The 19936-nt window shown below is 41.1% G+C and overlaps 1 protein-coding gene across 1 annotated transcript; it reads right to left on the reverse strand.

The window, feature by feature from the left end:
• Positions 1–4039: 4039 nt before the first annotated feature.
• Positions 4040–19609, reverse strand: efemp1 (EGF containing fibulin extracellular matrix protein 1). Its single transcript, XM_026310195.1, has 11 exons — positions 19323–19609; positions 18621–18724; positions 18408–18453; positions 17892–18209; positions 7889–8011; positions 7616–7735; positions 6873–6992; positions 6607–6726; positions 5668–5794; positions 5390–5582; positions 4040–4993 (listed from the first exon to the last, which is right to left on the reverse strand). The coding sequence occupies exons 2-11, from the start codon at positions 18699–18701 to the stop codon at positions 4832–4834; spliced, it is 1410 nt and encodes a 469-aa protein (XP_026165980.1). The 5' UTR covers positions 18702–18724; positions 19323–19609; the 3' UTR covers positions 4040–4831.
• Between the last annotated feature and the right edge of the window lie 327 nt (positions 19610–19936).

A 19936-nucleotide genomic window follows, 5' to 3' on the forward strand; every position in this document is an offset into this window, starting at 1 on the left:
ATTGTTTTCTGACACAGTTGAAGAGTGGGGCAGGGAATATACAGTAATAACTTGAATTTTGGAAGATATCCACGTGCTCTGAATAACCCAGCCTCATATTTGCCTCAGATAAACTTGAAAACATTTTTACACAGAACATGAACTGTTGAATTTGTCCCCCATCACTTACACATGGATCACATAATGGTCAGTTTGAACAAGAGGAATGATTAGATCAAGCAAAACTAGTTTCGATATTCACATACCTGGCTATTACTAACACAGCTGGGTATGAGGCTCAGGGTAGGAATCCTCTCCTCTAGCTGTGACCTTCCTTTTAGGATTATCTCAATTCCATTGCTTCAGAATCGGTCAGTAACACTTTCTGGCTGTACTTTATATCTGGGTTTCAAGATTGCACACCTTGAAAAGTGCAACAAAACCATATAGGAGACTGGCCCAGTCCAGCACAGTCTATGTGTTTAAACTGTCATGAGAAGAGGTCGCATTAGTGAAATTACCTGTGTGGGTGCGCAATAGAACCTTTAATTGATCATTTGCACCATTTAGCACACATAGCAGGGAAGGTCCTCCTTCATTGCAGTGATGTAGCAGTTATATAGTGGTAAATCTTAAATCTCCTCTCCAGCTTTTTTATGTACTGCCCCAAAACATAAAATCAATGCATTTTCTTGTGTATCTTTTAAATTTAAAACAGTGTTAGTAATTAGTCTCTAGGACCTCTGTTGTTTTGCTCTGTGTGTGCATATTTTATACTTTAGCAATAGATTAAGTCTCAGCTGAATAAAGCACCACTTGTATAGAAGTAACTGTGGACTAACAGGTCCAGGTCCAAGATATTTTCCTCTGTTGGCCAAGCAGCTAATGATAAACACTACACTGTGTAGCAGAGCCTCTAAGGAGAAATCTAAACCTTTCCCTTGTTTCAGGCAAAGAGAAAAGACAAAGGTTTTTACTGTTACTGTACTTGGGGATAATTATCATCCTTGTATGTCATGTTTTCCTTACGTCATAATTCAAAGCTTTCCCTGGTGAGCTAAAAACAGTCAGCTACGTCATCATATAGAAAACTCTTCTCTGAGGTACAGGCCTATTAATTGTCAGGATATAATTACATTCACAGCACCCTGAGGCCTCGTCTCATTTAGTCATCTCAGAGTTACTGCTCCAAACTATAATTAGAGAATGTAATCACACAGGTATGGACCTCCAGGACTTATTTTTCAGCCTGACTGAAAACGACATCTGTGGCACAGCATCTGTGGTACCTGTGGCACAAGTCAGAGTGTTTACGACCTGGCACATGTTCAGCAGCCACACACAGTGGCACCAGACTGCACACCATACCAGCAGAGTTCATTATTTACGTACACAGACATGCACACATGGACGGCTGGATCTGCTAATTTATGTATTCTTGTTAGCCGATTACACTTCTTCAGTGACTTCTTGAGCACCACACATGTATGGCTGTGTCTCCTTGAGAATCTCCTTGTGTTGCCACTCCACCCTCATGTGGGAAAAAGTGCATGGGCATGTGGTGTTATGTATTTTCTATCTTAAATGTCTTCCAGTAAACTCCTCATTTCTCACCTATTCTCTCATTAAAACACGTCTTCTTTCCCTGACACCTACTCTAAAGAGCTGAGAAGAACATAAAGTAACTGTACAGTATGAAGTGATTGCAAAAGACTTCTCAGTAGTCAAGTAACCACTTGAATTTCAACATTTTTATGAAGCTGTGTGTTTTTATGTTTCTTTTCACTGAGAGTACTATGTATTTTATCTCTTTGGTGTCAACACTGGTATACCACCTGGGCAAACCAGGCAACTGCCCAAAACCATTGTGGAAGATATCCATGCTCTGTCTAACCCAGCCTCATATTTGCCTCAGACAAACTATCTATCTAGGTTCACTTTGTGGCATATAGCCTGTAATTCATTTCCAACACTTGCATTAATACCTAATTTGGGTTATTTTGAGTTAGGCATGAAAGTTCAAATGTAAAAAAGAATAGCTGTGTTTCCCTGTGCTTGTGTAGGTTTTCTCCAGGTACTCTGGTTTCCTCCCACAGTCCAAAAACATGTATGTCAGGTTGATTGGTGACTCTAAATTGCCCATAGGAGTGAGTGTGAGTGTGTGAGGTTGTTTGTCTCTATGTGGCCCTGTGATGGACTGGTGACCTGTCCAAGGTGGACCCCTGCCTTTCACCCAAAGAGAGCTGGGATAGGCTCCAGCAGATCCCTGTGACCCTGGTTAGGAATAAATGGGTATAGATGATGGATGGATGGATGGAAATATAGGATCCAGCATTTTTTTATTACTGGGTGTACTGCTTAGTGACTATTGGGATATTTGATGAATTTTTATTGGAACTGTACTCAAACATCTGACTCTGTACAAGTTCACAGTATAAAAACTACAAAAAAAAGACAGTTATTGCATCACTAGGATATTGTAATAAGGAGGTGACAGAGGGTAAAAAACATCCAATTTACTACAATTTCATGACTTTTTTTCTTTGCTGTGATCTTTAGCCAACAATGGCTGGGGCTTGATCTATTTAATAAATCTAACAGTGATTAATGAATTGTCTAGTTATCTGCAGGGAGGTTAAGTTAATTATCTTCACCGTTACACCGAGTGAAATATTAATCAAGAAAACGAACCTGAAAATGTTGCTTTTCTTAAGAAGTTCAGTGCATGGTTGAGTCACAGAAAAAGTGGGTGAGCACTGTTTTCTCTTGGGGGTTGAATCATGCATGGACAGCAAAAACACAGCTCCAATGAGCAGGGAGCTGAAGAGGGTAACAATGACACATCACGTATCATCTTACATGTCCCAGCGCTGCTCTGACTAAAGCTCTAGACAGCAGAATGATTGAGTAACAACTTACCATAAAACCACTCCCTACCAATTTATAAACGTGTGTGTGTGTGTGTGTGTGTGTGTGTTTGCAAGCTTCACATTTGCCCCTTAGCACATGCTGACTATATTACTACAGTATATCCCCTCTGGATCTATTTAAATAAGATAGATATGAAGGCTCGGGCATCATGTCTGCTGCATTTGTCACTGTTATATTCAGATGATATCATGTTCATGTTTTCCCAAACGCATGGGAAGAGCAGTGGAGCATGTCACACAACTGCAGCATTTTCCAATATACTGTGAAGTCAGATCTTGTTCACTTTGATACAAACACAGTGCAAAACAGCTTTTCTTATTATCTGTATTCACACATTCCAATTATCCATCAAATTTTATTTAACAATATAACTTTTGCTCTTCGGAGTACAATCAATATACGATACATATGACAAAAATATATTTTAAATAGAAGGGAAAACATTAAGGCATTTCAGTAAATGAAGTTAACAGACTTGACAGCATGTATGATTAGATTAGTGTTACATTTTTTGTGTATTTATACCTCTAAGGCACTATGGCATAATCACCGCTGAAACCGCATAAAAGACTTTTAGGCAAAGATGGATAACTTTCTACACTTAAAGAGTGGTGACAACATGTTGGCTTTCAATGTGGTTTTCAGTGCAGTATGACTACAGTGTTCAGTGTTTCAGCAATAAGGTAGAGCTGACACGTGAAGTCATGAAAGGCAAAGCAGCCAGTGAAATATTTCTTATTCTGCCAAAAGTGTGGTGGCATTGCATTAGCACTTTAATAATCCCCTGTGTCACACATGAATCAGCTACAGGGCAAAGCACTGCAATTATTTTTATCACGCAAGCCAGCCTGGTGCTGGTGTGACTTCTTTACTGGGACCAACATTAGAAAGCCCAGCTGGTCCCGTGGAGAATCGTTGTGGCACAAAATGAGCGGTCAGTTGGCCAAGGTGTGTTGTAAAAGCCATCATTTCCTGTGCATGTTCTCGAGTTCAAAAATCTCAGTTATTGCTTCTGTGACCGAAGGCTGTTAGGATGTCATCACAGAAACATAAACAGTTCAACCACATGCACTGAACCTGGGGTAAAAAACAAGCGCTTTCTCATTCTTTCCCTTTTTCACCCACTGTGATTCACACTTTCACTCGCTTTCATGCATAAACACAGGCAGGCACAGGCAGGCACGCACACACACACACACACACACACACACACACACACACACAGTTTGTTACCTATGTACATGACTTAAATCCTGTGAATAAAATCTGCAAGCATTGGGCCTGTTGTCATACAAAGTTGTGTACTCTCTCAGTTTCCCTCCCTATACACTTTTGAAATGTTCTGGACTGGAAATTAGTTATTAGTTAATTAAAACTATACAGAAACTTAAACAAATAGCATGGTGAAGCAATACTAACCCTTACAACATTTATGAACAGAAGCTGTGATTTGCAAGGTCTGTAAATTATTTTTATATCAAAAGATGCTCATATTGAATATTTGTCTTGTACATTTATATAAAAAATATGTTTTGCCACTGCTAAAATATGAATTTTTTAAAATTTCTTAGTGCTGTTGTTGAAACACAGCACGTGACTCTTCAGGACACTAAAGGTCTTCACCACAATGCTTCCCAGCACCTTGATAGAAAAAGATGCCCAGTGGTCACATTGGGCTGGTGTGTTTAGATCGAACCTACTGGAACTTCTGTGTTGCCGTATGGGTCTGGGACAGCCTATTTATTTATATATATATATGTGTATATATATACACACATATATATATGTGTGTGTGTGTGTGTGTGTGTGTGTGTATGTGTGAATGAAAATGTAAAGTATGTTGTTGCTGATATAGGCATCTGCTGTGCTACACTGCTGTTTGTAGAACCAGACATGCTTTGGCTGCTGGGAACTGTGGGGCTCAGAAAGCGTATGGCCCGACGATGATAGTGAGGCGCAGCAGTGAACTGGAGCGGTAGTTCATGGTCAGATGGTGAGTGATCATCTCCAAGTCCACAACATACTCCCGTGGTCCTGTCAGGGGCTTGGTGAGCACCAGCATGGCACTCACATTGCTGGAACGCTGCAAAAACCGTGATTGGTACATATGTAAGCATGTGGATACAGATTTATCATACATTTTTTACTACAGTTTAATATTGGTAGGATAAAGTTATACATATTCCTGGTTGCAACCACTATTATCTACTACAACTAACTTTGATGATCGGTTTTTGTCTTTAGTGAACTGTCTTGACAGCTATTGACTAGATTGCAATCAAAATTGGCAAAATATCCTGTTTCCCATAACCTTTGAAATAGCGCCATCATCAGGTCAACATTTGTTTGTCCGGAACTATGATTTATGACAAAGTGTAATTACTGGCATTCCCAGTAGCCTCATGTTCTTTTTCTTAGCCCATTAGCATCTCTTACACCTAACCCCAGCTTTCCATGCAACACGGAAAAAAAGTCTTACCCGCAAGAAAAATTCTCCTGCCTCATTCCCAGCTTTGATCCTGAAGGTGTTGTGTGTGTTGGTGTAGATGTTGGTAGCCTGAATCTGGAAGATGTCTGCTGGCACAGTCCGTTCTGCCTGGATGCTCATGTATTTGTAGGCAATTGACATTGGAAGACCCTGGCACTCAGCCTGAGACCGGCAGATACAGCGACTGCAAACACACAACAATTATGACAATCTCTGTGAAACCGCCCACGCTCAGGGGAAACAAAAAGACCTGGATGATGATTACTGACTTTTCAGAGGTTTTGGTGTAAGGCGCCTCACACGGGTTTTTGGGATAGCAGCGGAAGCCTCCGTAATAGTTCCAACACATTTCATCATCTTGGCAATTATGGGCCCCTGTCTCACACTCATTTATGTCTGGTGATTGGCAGAGTGACAGAGAGAGAGAGAAGAGAGAGAGAGAAAAGTATTGAATAGTCAAAAATGGTTGCCAGTACTAGTGTCCCCCACTTCCAAAACACACACAAACTCTGCACGCATTATGAAACTAAGCTGTGAAAACATAGTCAAAGTTCAGGATGTGTACGATTTGAGAATACTGTTTTTAGGGATGTAGCTGCATTTCCAGCAGCTCTGGAGATGCAAGGAAACAGGAGAGGGAAGTCCCCAGTGCAACCCCACAGAGGCCTAACTGCAGCTTTTTGCTTCCATGAAAACAGCCCCATCAAATGCACCACAAACCACAGGGCTATTTCTGGCACAGCAACCTGGATTCATCACCAAGCGGTCCCTGTGACACAACAGGCCGGATTCACTGTTCCCCATATAAAGTCTACACCTGACTGAGGCGGAGAGGAAAAAATAACAGCTTTGAGAACACACCGGAGCTTCAAATAAATCCACTTCAAGAGACCAACATCATGCATATAAATTCACAGAGGTGGCTTAGAAGGAAACACAGAGTTGCTGTGTTTTCGTTGCTTAACCTCTGCATTCTTTCCATGACAGTACTGGCTCACAGTGGCTTTCATTCCCACTTGAGAGGTAGAACAGTGGATGACAGCAGGAATGGTCATGTGAGTTCAAGAAGAGGAAGAAGTGAGGAAAAGAATTGCCTGGGAAGTTTGTTGTATGTGAAAACAGAGGAGAGTAGGAGAGATTCAAAAATAAACTATAAAAGGATACAAAAAGACTGGTGAAAGGAACAGGAATAGGGAGCACCACAGTACCTTGACACACCCTGTTTCCCTGGAGCTGATATCCTTCTGGACACTCACAGGAGTAACTTCCTGGGTTGTTAATACACTGGTACTGACACATGTAACTGGAAAAGCTGCATTCGTCAATATCTGTCCAGAAAATACATGCACATACAAACATAGGTAAAGAATGAGGCAGTGCATTTAGGATATCTATCAGCATGCATGAATCTGCCACTGTATATCTGTGTATGAGTTACATATGTGTGCATGTGTTTGTTTGTGCATGTGACCACCTTCGCAGGAAACCAGGTCTTGTGCCAGTTCGTAGCCCTGGTTACACTGGCAGAGGAAGGAGCCAATCAGGTTGTAGCACTGGTGCTGACAGGGAGTCTGCACATCACATTCATTCACATCTGGAACAAAAGCAGATGTTTTAAAGATATGGATAAAATAAGAATAATCACGGTTTATTACACATAATATAAGCAGTCAGACCAAACTAACAGCATTTATCAGTGAAAACAAAAGGAAACAGTAAAACTTTAACCCAAACTGAGTGTTGTTGCCATCCATCATATTTCTTACCTCCACCTCAGCCTTTTGGGAGGATTTGCAACATCTTTTAACTCCAGTATGTTGCTCCTGTGTCTTATTTATTTTGTATTTGTAGCTTTTGTTATAAACTATTCCATGATATGTGATACTTTGCTGTGTGGAAACATTTTTACTGACAAATACAACATGCACACATTCATTGCATATACACGTCAACATGTTTCAGTACAGCTGGGAACCTGTCATAGTTCTTTCATTTACTTGTATTGTTGTATTGTTGTTAGAGTAAATTTAATTCTTTGTGCTGCCGTGTGGTGTCATTCTAATGCTCCGTAATTAGTTTTTAGAAAATGAAATATATGACTCATAATATGATTATTGTTATAAATTCTTGTGAGTTGCACTCAACATGCACGTAACAGCAGGTGCCCAAATGTACACACAAACACATATGTGTATAAATTGTTTTTCAGTGACTTACCAACACAGCTGTGGTTGTTGCTTGCCAACTTGTGACCTGTATTGCATTCACAGTAGTATGAGCCTGGGGTGTTCACACATCTGTGCATGCAGTAGTGGGTCAGGGCACACTCGTCTCTGTCTGCAGGAAAAAGCAAATACCCAGGCACAGGACAGTCATGAAGACACAGTACAGTACGTTGCAAAAAGAAGTTGCATAAATCAGCTTGACAACTGTTTTCATCAGGTGACAGAACGAGAGTGTGTTCTGTGTATGCAAACGACAATGACTCACCTACACAGTGGTCTCCGTTCCTCTGGTAGCCTGGAGGACACTGGCAGGTATAGGAGCCTCTGGTGTTGTAGCAAGTCTGCTCAGGGCCACAAGTGTGTCTACCTGTTGCACATTCATCTATGTCTGCAGGAAACACACAAAAAACACTCAGATATTGAAAACAAAATCTACAGTATACAAAGCTAATGTTTAGAGCAACACATGTCTGAATTTATGTACTATATAATCTGTGACCTATGTGAGAGTAAAATGTGTAAAATCACAGACACCACCACAACACACAAGTGGGCATAAACACTCATGTTCTCACACATACCAGGTGAACAAATGAAGGGGGCTTTCATTCAGCAGCTCCAGGTGAAGGAGAAAACACAGATCCTATCTTCTACTAACAGGACAGTTTTTTGAACATGAAGTGTGTGTGTGTGTGTGTGTGTGTGTGTGTGTGTGTGTGTGTGTGTGTGTGTGTGTGTGTGTGTGTGTGTGTGTGTGTGTGTGTGAGACAAAGAGAAAGAACTGATAACTAATGTGCTTTCTACCATAACGCTTTGCTCACTCAACAGACCTCATTCAAGCCAACAGTACACAGATCCAAATGCATTCACTGTCTATCAGTCACACCATCAATAGTGTTATTACAAGATTAGGCAGTGGTCTGATGTGAGCATAAGAAATATAAAAACAACAAGCTCCTTCTACAAAGATATCATGTTCCCCAAATCAATGCAAATATTTTACTGCAGTGAAAAATATTGTATTTATGTGGTCAACAAATCTGCAGATTTGACTTAAAAGTTCAATGTGTGATATCTAGAGGGATCTATTGGGAGAAATGGAATTTAGTATTCATAAATATGTTGTCAATAGTGTGTAAACACCAAAAAAATACCAACTAACCAACTTTTTATCTCAGTATGAGCCTTTTAAATCTACAGGTCTCCTTTCATGGATGCAGCCATGTAGCATCACCATGTTTCCACAGTAGCCCACCACTAGATGCTGCTAAGTCCTTCACATTTTACAAATTGCACCTTTAATGATAAGCATGATTTCAAAAGTACAAACTAAACAGTCATCAAAGGACTGTACTGTACATAAAGTACAATCAGCACTTGTGTTTTAACAACTGATTAAACCTCCTGCAAGTTATTTGTTAACTTTTAAGTATAAATTTGAATTTTCCAGCTTGGCCTAAAATACATAACACAGCAGTGGAAAGATTATGTTGATCCTACAAACATGTTCTCAATTTTGGTTTGTTTGGAAGCAGCTTTTTCTCACTATAACCTTCCTTACCCTCTTATTTTTGAACTCTCTCTTTCTTACACACATGCACACTACAAATACAACCATACTCATCCCTGTGGGCCCACCAGCAGTCTTCCTGGGTGGTCTGACATAACCCATCAAACTGTATGCAGTCAGCCAGTGGGCATCAGTTTAAGAGCATGACAGACAGTTATCCTCAATACCACACGCAGACACAGGAAAAGAGGGGATACTGTTACTGCATTACTGCATTGTGATTTAACACATGTGCAGCCTAATAATAGTCAGAGGAACCTCACTGGAAGGGGACTGGAAAACTTAAAGTTGCATTCACTCTGCCCACCCTTGCTGAGTGTGTTGCCGTGACAGACATTAATATTTTTACCCCCTGCTGTGTTTAGACGCACAGCACATGTAACAAAGACTTACTCGTGAGGTTCCTATTTATAGAGACCAAACATGTACTACACAACTGATAAACCAAACCATTAAAATGAGTGCACAAACCCAACTTGCTACTGCATAGATGTATTGAGCTGACACTCAACTGGAAATGTTTCATGCAAGGGCAAGAATCTTGCCCTTGCATGTGCCTTAAATGCCCCACAGGCTCCACTACTCAGTGGGACTAGTTCTGGTGAGAAATTGGCTTAATTTGCTGCAGAAGAGGCCACTAAACAAAAGCAGACAGATGGTAAGTTGTCTTTACCCCTTAAAGGAATGAAAGGAGAGAGGGCTACAATATGTTCAACTCTACAGGGGCACACTGATAAGATGAGCGAGGTACATTAGGAATAAAACCAGAGCTTATCTAAAGGTACACTTGAAAGACAACAGGTGCAAATCACATAGACGGAGGAATGCACAGACAAGGCTTGTAGCTCACTGGCCTGCTTTGTAAAGGACAAAGATAAAAGTAGTGCTGTTCTGAAAAATCTACGCTCTGATGTGGCTTGAAAGGCATCTGGGAAAGTGCATCCAAAACAAGCACTAAGAATCAGTAAGAAACCAAATGTTTGAATTCCAAGAGTATCACACTATTGGATACTGACCCACTTGCACCAGCCCATTGGCTTCAAAAGAGTTTGCGTCACTGTTGATGGCCTGCAGTGTCCAGATTCAGACTCTTATGTCAAAAAATCTGCACAGCCTGAATAAAATTGTACGATGACAGATATGCATGTGCATCTGCACTGAGCAGAGTTTGTTTTTGTATTATTTGTAGAGATCTGAGTGGATTTATCTGGTTAGGTTTAGGTGACAATACAAATTCTGTCTAAGATCATCCCTTCAGTAAATAATCCAGTAATCAGGTTACTGTAATGTGAACATGCAGAAAGTTGCAGGTTGATGGCACCTGACAGCAGTGTAGTAGCCACAGTGCTGCTTAGCTTACTGTGACAGGTAGACACAAACCATCACGTAAACCACTGGCATTCCCTTTAGAGAGATAAGGCTGTGGGAGAAAAAAACTGGAGGTGAAAATCTTGTAATAACAAGAGACCTGAATGACAAAAAAAAATAGTTAGACAGGAAACAACAACAGCCAGAAGCCAGCATCAAGTCCTTTGTGAATCACCATGCCTAGTTACTGGAGGTATTTGGTGATTCATCGAGTCTGGAAATGCCCTGCCTTCTGGCACTAAATTCAGACTATACACGTCTGTGATTGCTGATTCCTGATATGTTGATGTTGTCACAGTGCCACAAAGCTAAGATGCCTGTAAAATGTTTCGGTTTAATTGGGTGACTTCACCGGTTCTTCAAATCTCTGACTGTCCTGATAAATTAACAACACTACACTATAGCCACATTACAGCCACACTAAGGAACAGCAACATGTAATCAGATGCGAATTCATTCTATTGTTAACGATGTTTACCTGATTAGTTTAAAATGTTCATATGTTAAGATTTGCTTCTTAGCACTAACCACAAGCTTTCAATTTTGCCTGTATTTGGTCATAAACCATAATAGTGGACAAATTAAAATTTTAATGCCATCTGATAAAAAGTCTGGTGATCATCTAAAGTATCACAGTGGACAATCCATTATTGTAATTTGTTTACTTCTAGAAATGAGCCACAAACCCATTACTGGTAATAGCATTTGCTCTGGTTTTGTGTCACTGATGTCAAACAAAATTAGATCAGGTGCACCTGGAATTATTTTGGTGTGTGTTACCTGTCATTCATTGACAGCACTGTTGGGCAGAGTAGTTCTGGCAGCCTGGGAAAAGTTGCGAACCATTAAACAAGGTGTCTGAGGAGCCTTTCGTTGCTGGATCGTGTTGCAAAAATACACAGTGTGTAGAAAGCATGAAGTGTTATAGAAAGAGGGAGTTGCTCATGGCTAACATTAAACTGTTTAAATGTGAACAATGTAGTCATGCTTCCTAAGAAGTTCTGTGTAGAGAAAAGTCTAGGTCATCCTCGCTGCCTTTAAGAAAGCTCGGAGAGCTCTAAATAAAAACATATGTGTTGAATTCAATCCAAAGGTTCATTCACGGGAATATCTTGTGGTAACTGTTACTTTGTCACTAAACCTTTAAGAAGCTGCCAATACAAAGTTCCACAAAAGTTTGCGTGTGTGTATGTACAAGTGTGTGTTCGTGTGTGTTCGTGTGTGGGTGGGATGGGAGGGCATCCCATATTGGCTGGCTCGTAGGTCCCATAAAGTCTCACAGTTTACCGCATGGAGTCCAGTTCATACAGTTTACACAGGGAAACAGATTTAACTGCAACAAACCATCAAATGTGATGATGTGTTGCGTGTGGGGAGAGGAGACTGTTCTCTGAAATTTATTTAACACAGCTTTCATGTTTCTCGTAAGAGCGAGCCTGCTGTAACATCACAGGGAAAGATAAGGCTGTCGGCAGAAAAGTGGACGATGTGGAAGGAAAGAATGAGGAGAGAGGGTGGAGGCTTTTTTTTTTTTAAACAAAAAAGGGCTTTTTGAGATTTGAAGTTAAGATTTACGGCTATGTGTGCATATGTGATGTCAGAGTTAAAAACTCCTTGCTTTTCGGGGAGATTAATTCTAAATGCCTTGCGGGAGTTGGGGGAGTAATGGGGATGGCGGGAGCTCAAAGAATGCAAGTGTCTGTGTGTGTGTGTGTGTGTGTGTGTGTGGATGAATGGGTGTGTGTGCATCAGAGGTCATATTTGAGGTGTTCAAACTAAACACTGAATGGCCATTTTGCAGAACTTACAACATTTTACAGAATGGAATGGTAACCTATACAGACACACATGGTCGGTGTTAGTGTATAAAACAGCATTTGTGTCCAAAACAGGGAGTAAAAATTGTTTGGCCTGAATTCAGAACAATGTGTTATTTACCCCAGATTTAAACTGACATGATAGGTCTTGTTGTAATTATCACTTGAGAGCATTTAGTCTTGTTTTCACTGAACCACTGCAATGGAAAGCCGGAGCTGTTCCAAAAAACAGTTGGAGTCATCCCGCTGTTGGACAGCATCTATGTTTCCTTCTTATTATTGGATAATTCAGTCTTTGGGAAAGCAGGGGGCAAGATGTGCGATGTTAATAGCCCATAAAATTTCCCAATGTCAAATTTATCAGCATGTCATACACCAGAGTGTTTGGTTTTGCTCAACCTCAAACACCTTAATATCACTCCTCCTGGCGAACACTGCACTGCACGTTGTTTGTGTATAATTCTTGCTGCAATGCAGTGTGAAATGCAGCTATCACTGGCTTGAACACAACCTCAGGACAAATGGGAGTGGTAGTGTTTCCCTTTCATAGCAAGTCCAAACACAAAGCAGATAAGAAATCAAAGAATTCAAGACACTCTTAACCTTGTATTCCATGTATTTTCATCCGTATTAGGACATGAAATATTTCCATGCTCTGGCTATTCATACCACTCCCAAGATTCTCTTCTCATCGCTCTCATTGTTCAGGGGGAACAGGCATTTTAGTCATGCTGACACCTACTTACTGATTTGCAAGTTTGATCCAGACTGTTCTATAGGTTGGGTAAAGTCTTGATGTTCTTGAAAAGCCATCTGTTGTGCCAGCCATATTCCGCTTCATAATTATCCCTTCTATTACTCTGAAAATGACTAGAAAAAACAAATCCTTAAAACAACTGTCCTGCTCCTCAGTGTGAAGAGCAGTCACTCTCCCATACCTGATCAGTAGTCACTCTCCAGCCATTTACAGCTTTTAAAGAGATTTTGTTATCTAATGGAGAACACATATGGTATAACTACCACTGAGATAACCACAATAAAGAGAAGACAAGGAGAAACTGCACTGTGTGATTGCATGCGAGTGTCACCCAGTTGAGCGCAACAGTGATTCATAACAGCCCCGTGTCCCTTTCCATCATGAGGTAAACGGAAAGATCAACACATGTAAGCACATCAGAGGAGGAAGCAGCTGGCCGTTGCACAGGCACCGACCTCAGGGAGAATAATAACAACAACGCCAAGCACTTACAGAACACCAATGGAGACACTGCAAAGCTGCTTCCCCCTTGCTTTTCTCTGCCATTGTTGTGACGGCAACCGCAAACCACAAGCAAAAACGGCACACTGTGCAGCAGTGCTGCACAGGCTGCCTGCAGGATGCTTGGATATACTCATGGAGTCTGAAAGATCTTTAAACTATTTGAAAACACACTACTTGTTACTTATCCATTGAGAAATGTGCAGATACTGATTTATATGTGATGAAATAAAAAGATGATCTGTTGAGCTCTAGCTGACTTCAACATCCAACATTTGCTGTGTTAAAATGTTACATGGCACCATAACAAAATGATTTATTCATTTAGACAGTGTATTATTATTCCATTTCTTATTTAAAGGTAAGAGGTGCTAGATGCATGCTTATATCAGCATGACAATAAAAGTCAAATAAATATTTTTGACAATTTATTCAACTATGCACTGTCATTGCTTAGTTGAATAAACTGTGGCGGGTTTAACAAACTGACCAACGCTGCGTGTCCAATACAAAGGCTCAAAGAAGCAACACTAGTGATTAAGGGTGGGGCTGCAGTGTAACAGGTGCAACGAGCTGGACAGTAAAACCAAAGAGCACTAGGACAATCACATAGTGAAGATGCAGTGATGTAGGGCAGTGCAAATCATCAGTCTGAGAACAGGTGGAAGACAAGAGCTTAGCTGCTAATAGAAGGGTTCAGCAGGCACGGAGCTGCACCTCAGGTGTCTTTTTGTTTGAGTAAGCCTAAACATTGTGGGTCAGTTTTCATCAATCAAAAGGCTTTCCGTTTGATCCCACTTCCTGCTGTCGAGCAGCAAAATATTGTGGAATGTGCTCGTGTTCACCTAATGTTGAAGTCTTCCTTGTCTGTCCAACATTCTCTAAATTTGTGTTACTAATCTTTGATGGATGTTCAAAAGAAACAAACACGAACAAGATAACATCTGAAGGAATTTCCTGAAAAACGCTCTGCATATAATCACATCTTGTTACATTGTCTGTGTATTGGCAAAGACTGGTCACTGGGGCTTGTAGTGCAGCTATGAAGTTCAAACTGTAAAGGTCAAGCCATGGAGCACACTGATGTCATGTTATGCTTTGCAACCACTGGGCTCTCTCTGCTTGTCCAGCTCTCTGCATTCCTGCTCTTCGCAGATCGATCTGATGCTTATCCGTCAAGGTGCTGAGTAATTCCTACCATCACAAAAGATGGGAGCAAATGGAAAAAAAAAACAACCAACACTCACATTCCAGAGATATTCCTCCCAAGTGCATTGCATCTGTGTGGAAAAATGTTGTTGCACGCACTCAGCCTTGATCGGAAAAGTACACAAGTTCTCTGTCACACAGGGATTACTGGCCCTATTAGAACATTTTTAACAAAGATTTCCAGCCGCTGCAGGTGAAGAGCATCCAAACATACTGTAGCTGAAATTAGTCAGGCATGGATGTGGTAATGTAGCCTACATGACCTCAGGAAACCAGACAGGTAAACAGGAGTGGCATGTCCTTTCATGTCCTATACTGCATTGCAAGAGTATCTAATTTAGAGATGAAAAATAAATAGGCAGCAACTAAAGTATGCAAACTTGTGACTTGAATAACAGAACCTACAAAGTGTAAAACATGTTTTGCATTAATCTCTTTGGCCGACTTTATATGTCACAAGTCACTGACATTACAGTCATGGGAGTGTTTCTAAAACACGAGGGCGTGCTCGACTGTAAAACAACTGTTTGCATTTTTTCATTAGACTGAATGACTGATTCAACTCTTTTTGATGGACAGACTTCATTTTTAGGAGGAAGTGATCTCACCTCTGCTGAGAATAAGAGTTTATATGGATATGCAAGACTACAACAAGCCACTTGTATGGATCTCCCAGTGGTAAACACAGTAAGCATGTGTGTGTATGTTTGGAGGTTTGGGAAGGTCATGGAAATACGGGGCATCATTAAGTTGTTACACATACAGTAAAGGTTCATAGTTTCTCTGTGTAGCCGGGCTGGACTAGTACACCAAATTCCCCTACATGTCATTACAACAACACACACTTAGTCTCATGTTCACACTCAGAGCCACAGGGCTTTATTCACATTTGCAAATAGCTCTCCACATGGGAATGAACATTAAATCTACATTTAAGAAGAAAAATATCAGTGTGAAGTAATATAATCTGTGGTTTGTTTCACTTTTAATCAGCATAAAGAATAGTGCACTTAGAAGATAGTTTATTTTATAACCTTTTTTTTTTTTCATATTTGAAATTATATTTTGGAAAACTGGCTCGATTTCAGCTGATCTCTCTACTGTTCACCACACACTCAGCAGTAAATCACTAAAATGACTCAGTAGCAGTGCAACCCATGACGTTGGTACGACCAGGCTTGGTCAGTTCTCTGGCACTGTCTGTGGTTTTTCAGTCAGTGTCAGCCTTTCATCTTCACCTTTTGACCTACCTGACTCTGCACTCTAGGTTTCATCCACAGAGCGGTGAGTTAGCAGGGAGGGAGCCTGATGTAAGCGCTATTTGATACACTGAGGTTTTCCCCCCATTGAAAGTTAATGGGAATTCCTTTGGTAGCAGTATACATAACTGTGCAAAACAGCCACTGTGGAACAAAAAAAAAAAAAAAAAAGAAAAAGAAAAAGAAAAGATAATTCTGTCTCCAAGAACAACTGGCTCATTGTAGCGAGTTAAAGGTAATGACAGAGAAACCAGAGACTGATGTAAACAAAGATTATATCACTCTACCAGCTGAAACATACACCCACATAATGGCACAAGACGCCTTCCAGTTAAAACTCCAGTCAATAACACTGACACCAACAGCCTATCTTTGTTTAGCCAGTAAATGAATATGTACTTTACCCATGCTAGCTCGCTCGTGTGGTTACTTTAGCTGATATGCTGCCATCTTTTACACTCTAATAAAACCTAATTGGGTTCCAACTCAGAGAAACACATAAAACAATTCACACAGATCTTTGCCCCAGGTGTAAAATCAAATTTGCTACTTTTACTGGAGCTGTGTGACAGCAAGCCCCACCACACAGCCACCCACCACATGCCTCTGCCTATTGGCAAGAGGAGTTCCTATTAACCACTTAACGCTTTTACTGTACGGTAATGCACATTGCATTTATGGAGCTCGACACATCCACCATCACACCCCCCTTCCCAAGCTCTCACAGACCAAAACAAATGTCAAAATAAAAGCCATAAGAGGTAACGAATCATATCGGACATGTTCTCTCTCAGGTGCAGCTATGAACACCTGGTACAAAGCAGCAATGATGGCCAACAGTGTGTGTGTCTGTGTGTGATGGTGTGTGATGGTGTGTTAGCAAGACAAAGAACGAATCATTAAACCACTCCCCATCCGAGAGGATCAAAGAGTCTCCCTCAGACACAGGATCACACCCACACAGCCTTGTGCAGCTACCAAAATCACAAGCTATTCAAGACCCAGGGAATATTTTCAGTAGGTGTAAAGGCTACATGTGAGCACCAAGCTTGCCACAATATTATAAAATCTCTTTCATTTGCGCCTGAAGCAGAGGATCTCAACATCCAAACCAAAAACAATTTTTTTTTTTTACGTTTTAAAAAGAAGCTGAACTCCAGCCAAGAACCTCGTGCTGTGAGCTACCAGAGTTTAAGAAATATGACATCACATTTAAAAAGCGAGAAGCTCGCTACAAATCTGGCAGCTACGCATGGTTTAGTTGTTGATGTGTGTCAGTTCACCTTGGAGCTCTGCTTATTGAGGCTCTAAACTCTCTAGCAAGTAATTAGCGAATACCTACATAGTTCTGCTAGAGACATATTTAGGCACTTTCTTCCAGGTGGCAGTACTGCATCTGGCTAAGGGCAGTAAGAGAGGTTTTACTCTTGACATTCAGGAGAATAAAAACACTGCCGTACATGACAGTCAGTACTGTGGGATTCCAATCTGCAACCACATTTTAGAGAGTAATTTGTTTCATGAATGGAAATGTTGAACCTTTAATAATCGGGATAATGAATAGAGTGGGGCAGGCATCCCTCTTGCACTTTAGGACCATATTTTGTGGTCACATCTCGGGTCCTGCTGAGTCCAGTTTCTCTACTGAGGAGCTCATCAACACCACCTCCTGAGATAAACTGTCTCCATGTGTTGGAGATAGCAAAAGACTAGCTTTCAAAGTAGTTTGAAGGTACTTTGTATGTTATAACAGTGAGGGGAAGGCGTGCCTGAGGAACTGATCTTACCTCTGCAGAGGTTTTGCTCATCTGCAGTGAATCCAGGCGTACAACGGATGGTTCGGCCGGACTGAGGGACCCTCTGGCTGCCTGAAAACACTCGTGGGGGCTGAGGTTGGCTTGCTGGGACAGGAGGGACAGGAGGAACAGGAGGGACAGGATGGACAGGAGGGACAGGAAGGACAGAGTCTGGCGGCGGCACCTGCTCTCCCTCCTTACTGATATAGATGACGGCACTCTTGGGGAGGCAGAGGTATCCACCAAAGTGATTGATACACTGCATCCCTCCTTTGCAGGCATCATTTAACAAGGCACACTCATCAATGTCTGATGCAGGGACAGAAAAAAAGACATTACATGTGGCACTTTCTGTACTGGAATTATTTCATTGGCTAAAAAGACCATTTTAATTAAACTTAGGTGAAAATAGATGAAAAATAAATATAGAACCCATTAGGAATGAAAATCTGCACAACTGTGTTAAACCCATGTTTAACACTGAATATTTCATTTGGCATTTCTCACCTCTGCACTGCTCTCTGACACTGTCATACTCATACCCTTCTGTGCACTGTGAAGGACAGATAATGGCTACCATAAATTGACATCCTTTGGTGTAACAACAAATACTGGATAATTTCCCCATCAGCAAAATAAAGCACACAGCATTTCAAACATGACAGGTTGTGTTTATACCCAGACAGGTAAGACAGTAGCTGTTAAAAATATCTGACTTACTGTGTAGGAGATGGGCTCCTCGGCCTCCTGGGAGAGAACATGCGTGAAAACCGCACAAAGACACACGCAGATCCCCAGCATGACGACCAAACTTCGGATCAACACTGTAACGAGACGTGGAACCAAGTGGATAGAGCGTGCAGGATCATTTTTGCTTTGACAAGGCTACAAGTTTTAATACCAGTTATTACATCATTGATGGCATTGCTTAACGAGTCCCAACATCTCCTGCTGCTGGCGTGATGTTTACATTGGCACCGCTCCAGGTAAATCTGCGACTTCAACTTAGTGAAGCGTTTTTCTGATGCTTTTCTCCAAAAGGATTAGTGCGTAATACGCGTAAAGATCGTGCGTAAACATGCCCTAGTGTGTCAGGAAAATGAACGAGTTAATCAGCCTTGCAGAGCTCATGCTGATTAAAAGTCTGTGTTTGCACAACACATCCGACCTAACAAGCTGCTCCATCAAATCATTTTTTGGTTCTCCCTTCTTCATCCCTGCGTTTTTTTAAAGACACTGACACTTGTTACTGGATAATTCCCTGAAATGAACAAACTACATTAGAAATACGTGCTACTGACGTTTTGTCTCACTTGTTTTACACTCCTGTAATAATTCTTCAGCGTATTGTTTTCATTGTTGTCTGATGACAGTGCTGTGTGTGCAGTAGCTTTGTCATCCCGTGGCGCCTTGGCAACGTACCTGCAATTACCTGCGGTTCCAACTCTCCTGGTGTGCTGAAGAAAACGTCCCGGGTTTATGTTTTCTTACAATTCCGAGGTTGTGCGCAAAGCGAGCTGACCTTTACCGGACACACGGCGCAGAGGGTGTTGGATGGTTGTCGGAGTGCGAGCGGCACTTGTGGCGAACATGCGGCGCGTTACAGTATGACATGCTGGGGGCGGTGTACCGGGCAGGTTGAGCTCCGGGCTCTTCTCTCACCGGGGTGCATTAGGCGATCAGCAGATTACAGTGGCTCCCTCTATAGACTGATGAATAGTAATTTAAAAAAAAAAGGTTATCATCGCAAGAAATAGTCCAGATCAGAAAATGATATATAACTCGAACTGATTCTACAGCTGCACGCTATTCATGGGAAACTATTTTCACCAGACTAAAAAGCTAAAGTAAATAAGAGTTAAGGTTACCATTACAGTATATCTCTGCTTTGGTCTCATATATGCAATAATCCTTGAACCTAGAATTTATTGTTGTAATAACAAACATAATAGATTTTTGAGTTAAACTCTAATAAAAAAGTGTGTCCTTGTTGTACCACAATGTTCTTTTCTTTAAACACTCCCAGCAGAGAGTTG

Source organism: Mastacembelus armatus, chromosome 15 (assembly GCF_900324485.2).
Source record: "Mastacembelus armatus chromosome 15, fMasArm1.2, whole genome shotgun sequence".
Lineage (NCBI taxonomy): Eukaryota > Metazoa > Chordata > Actinopteri > Synbranchiformes > Mastacembelidae > Mastacembelus > Mastacembelus armatus.

Excerpts from the sequence above, each read along its gene's own strand:
- efemp1 (XM_026310195.1), bottom strand. The coding sequence starts at position 18,701 with ATGCTGGGGATCTGCGTGTGTCTTTGTGCGGTTTTCACGCATGTTCTC. Across the intron at positions 18,454-18,620 it reads AGGAGCCCATCTCCTACACA|TGCACAGAAGGGTATGAGTA; the intron begins GTAAGTCAGATA and ends TGTCCTTCACAG. Across the intron at positions 6,727-6,872 it reads AGACCTGGTTTCCTGCGAAG|ATATTGACGAATGCAGCTTT; the intron begins GTGGTCACATGC and ends TTTTCTGGACAG.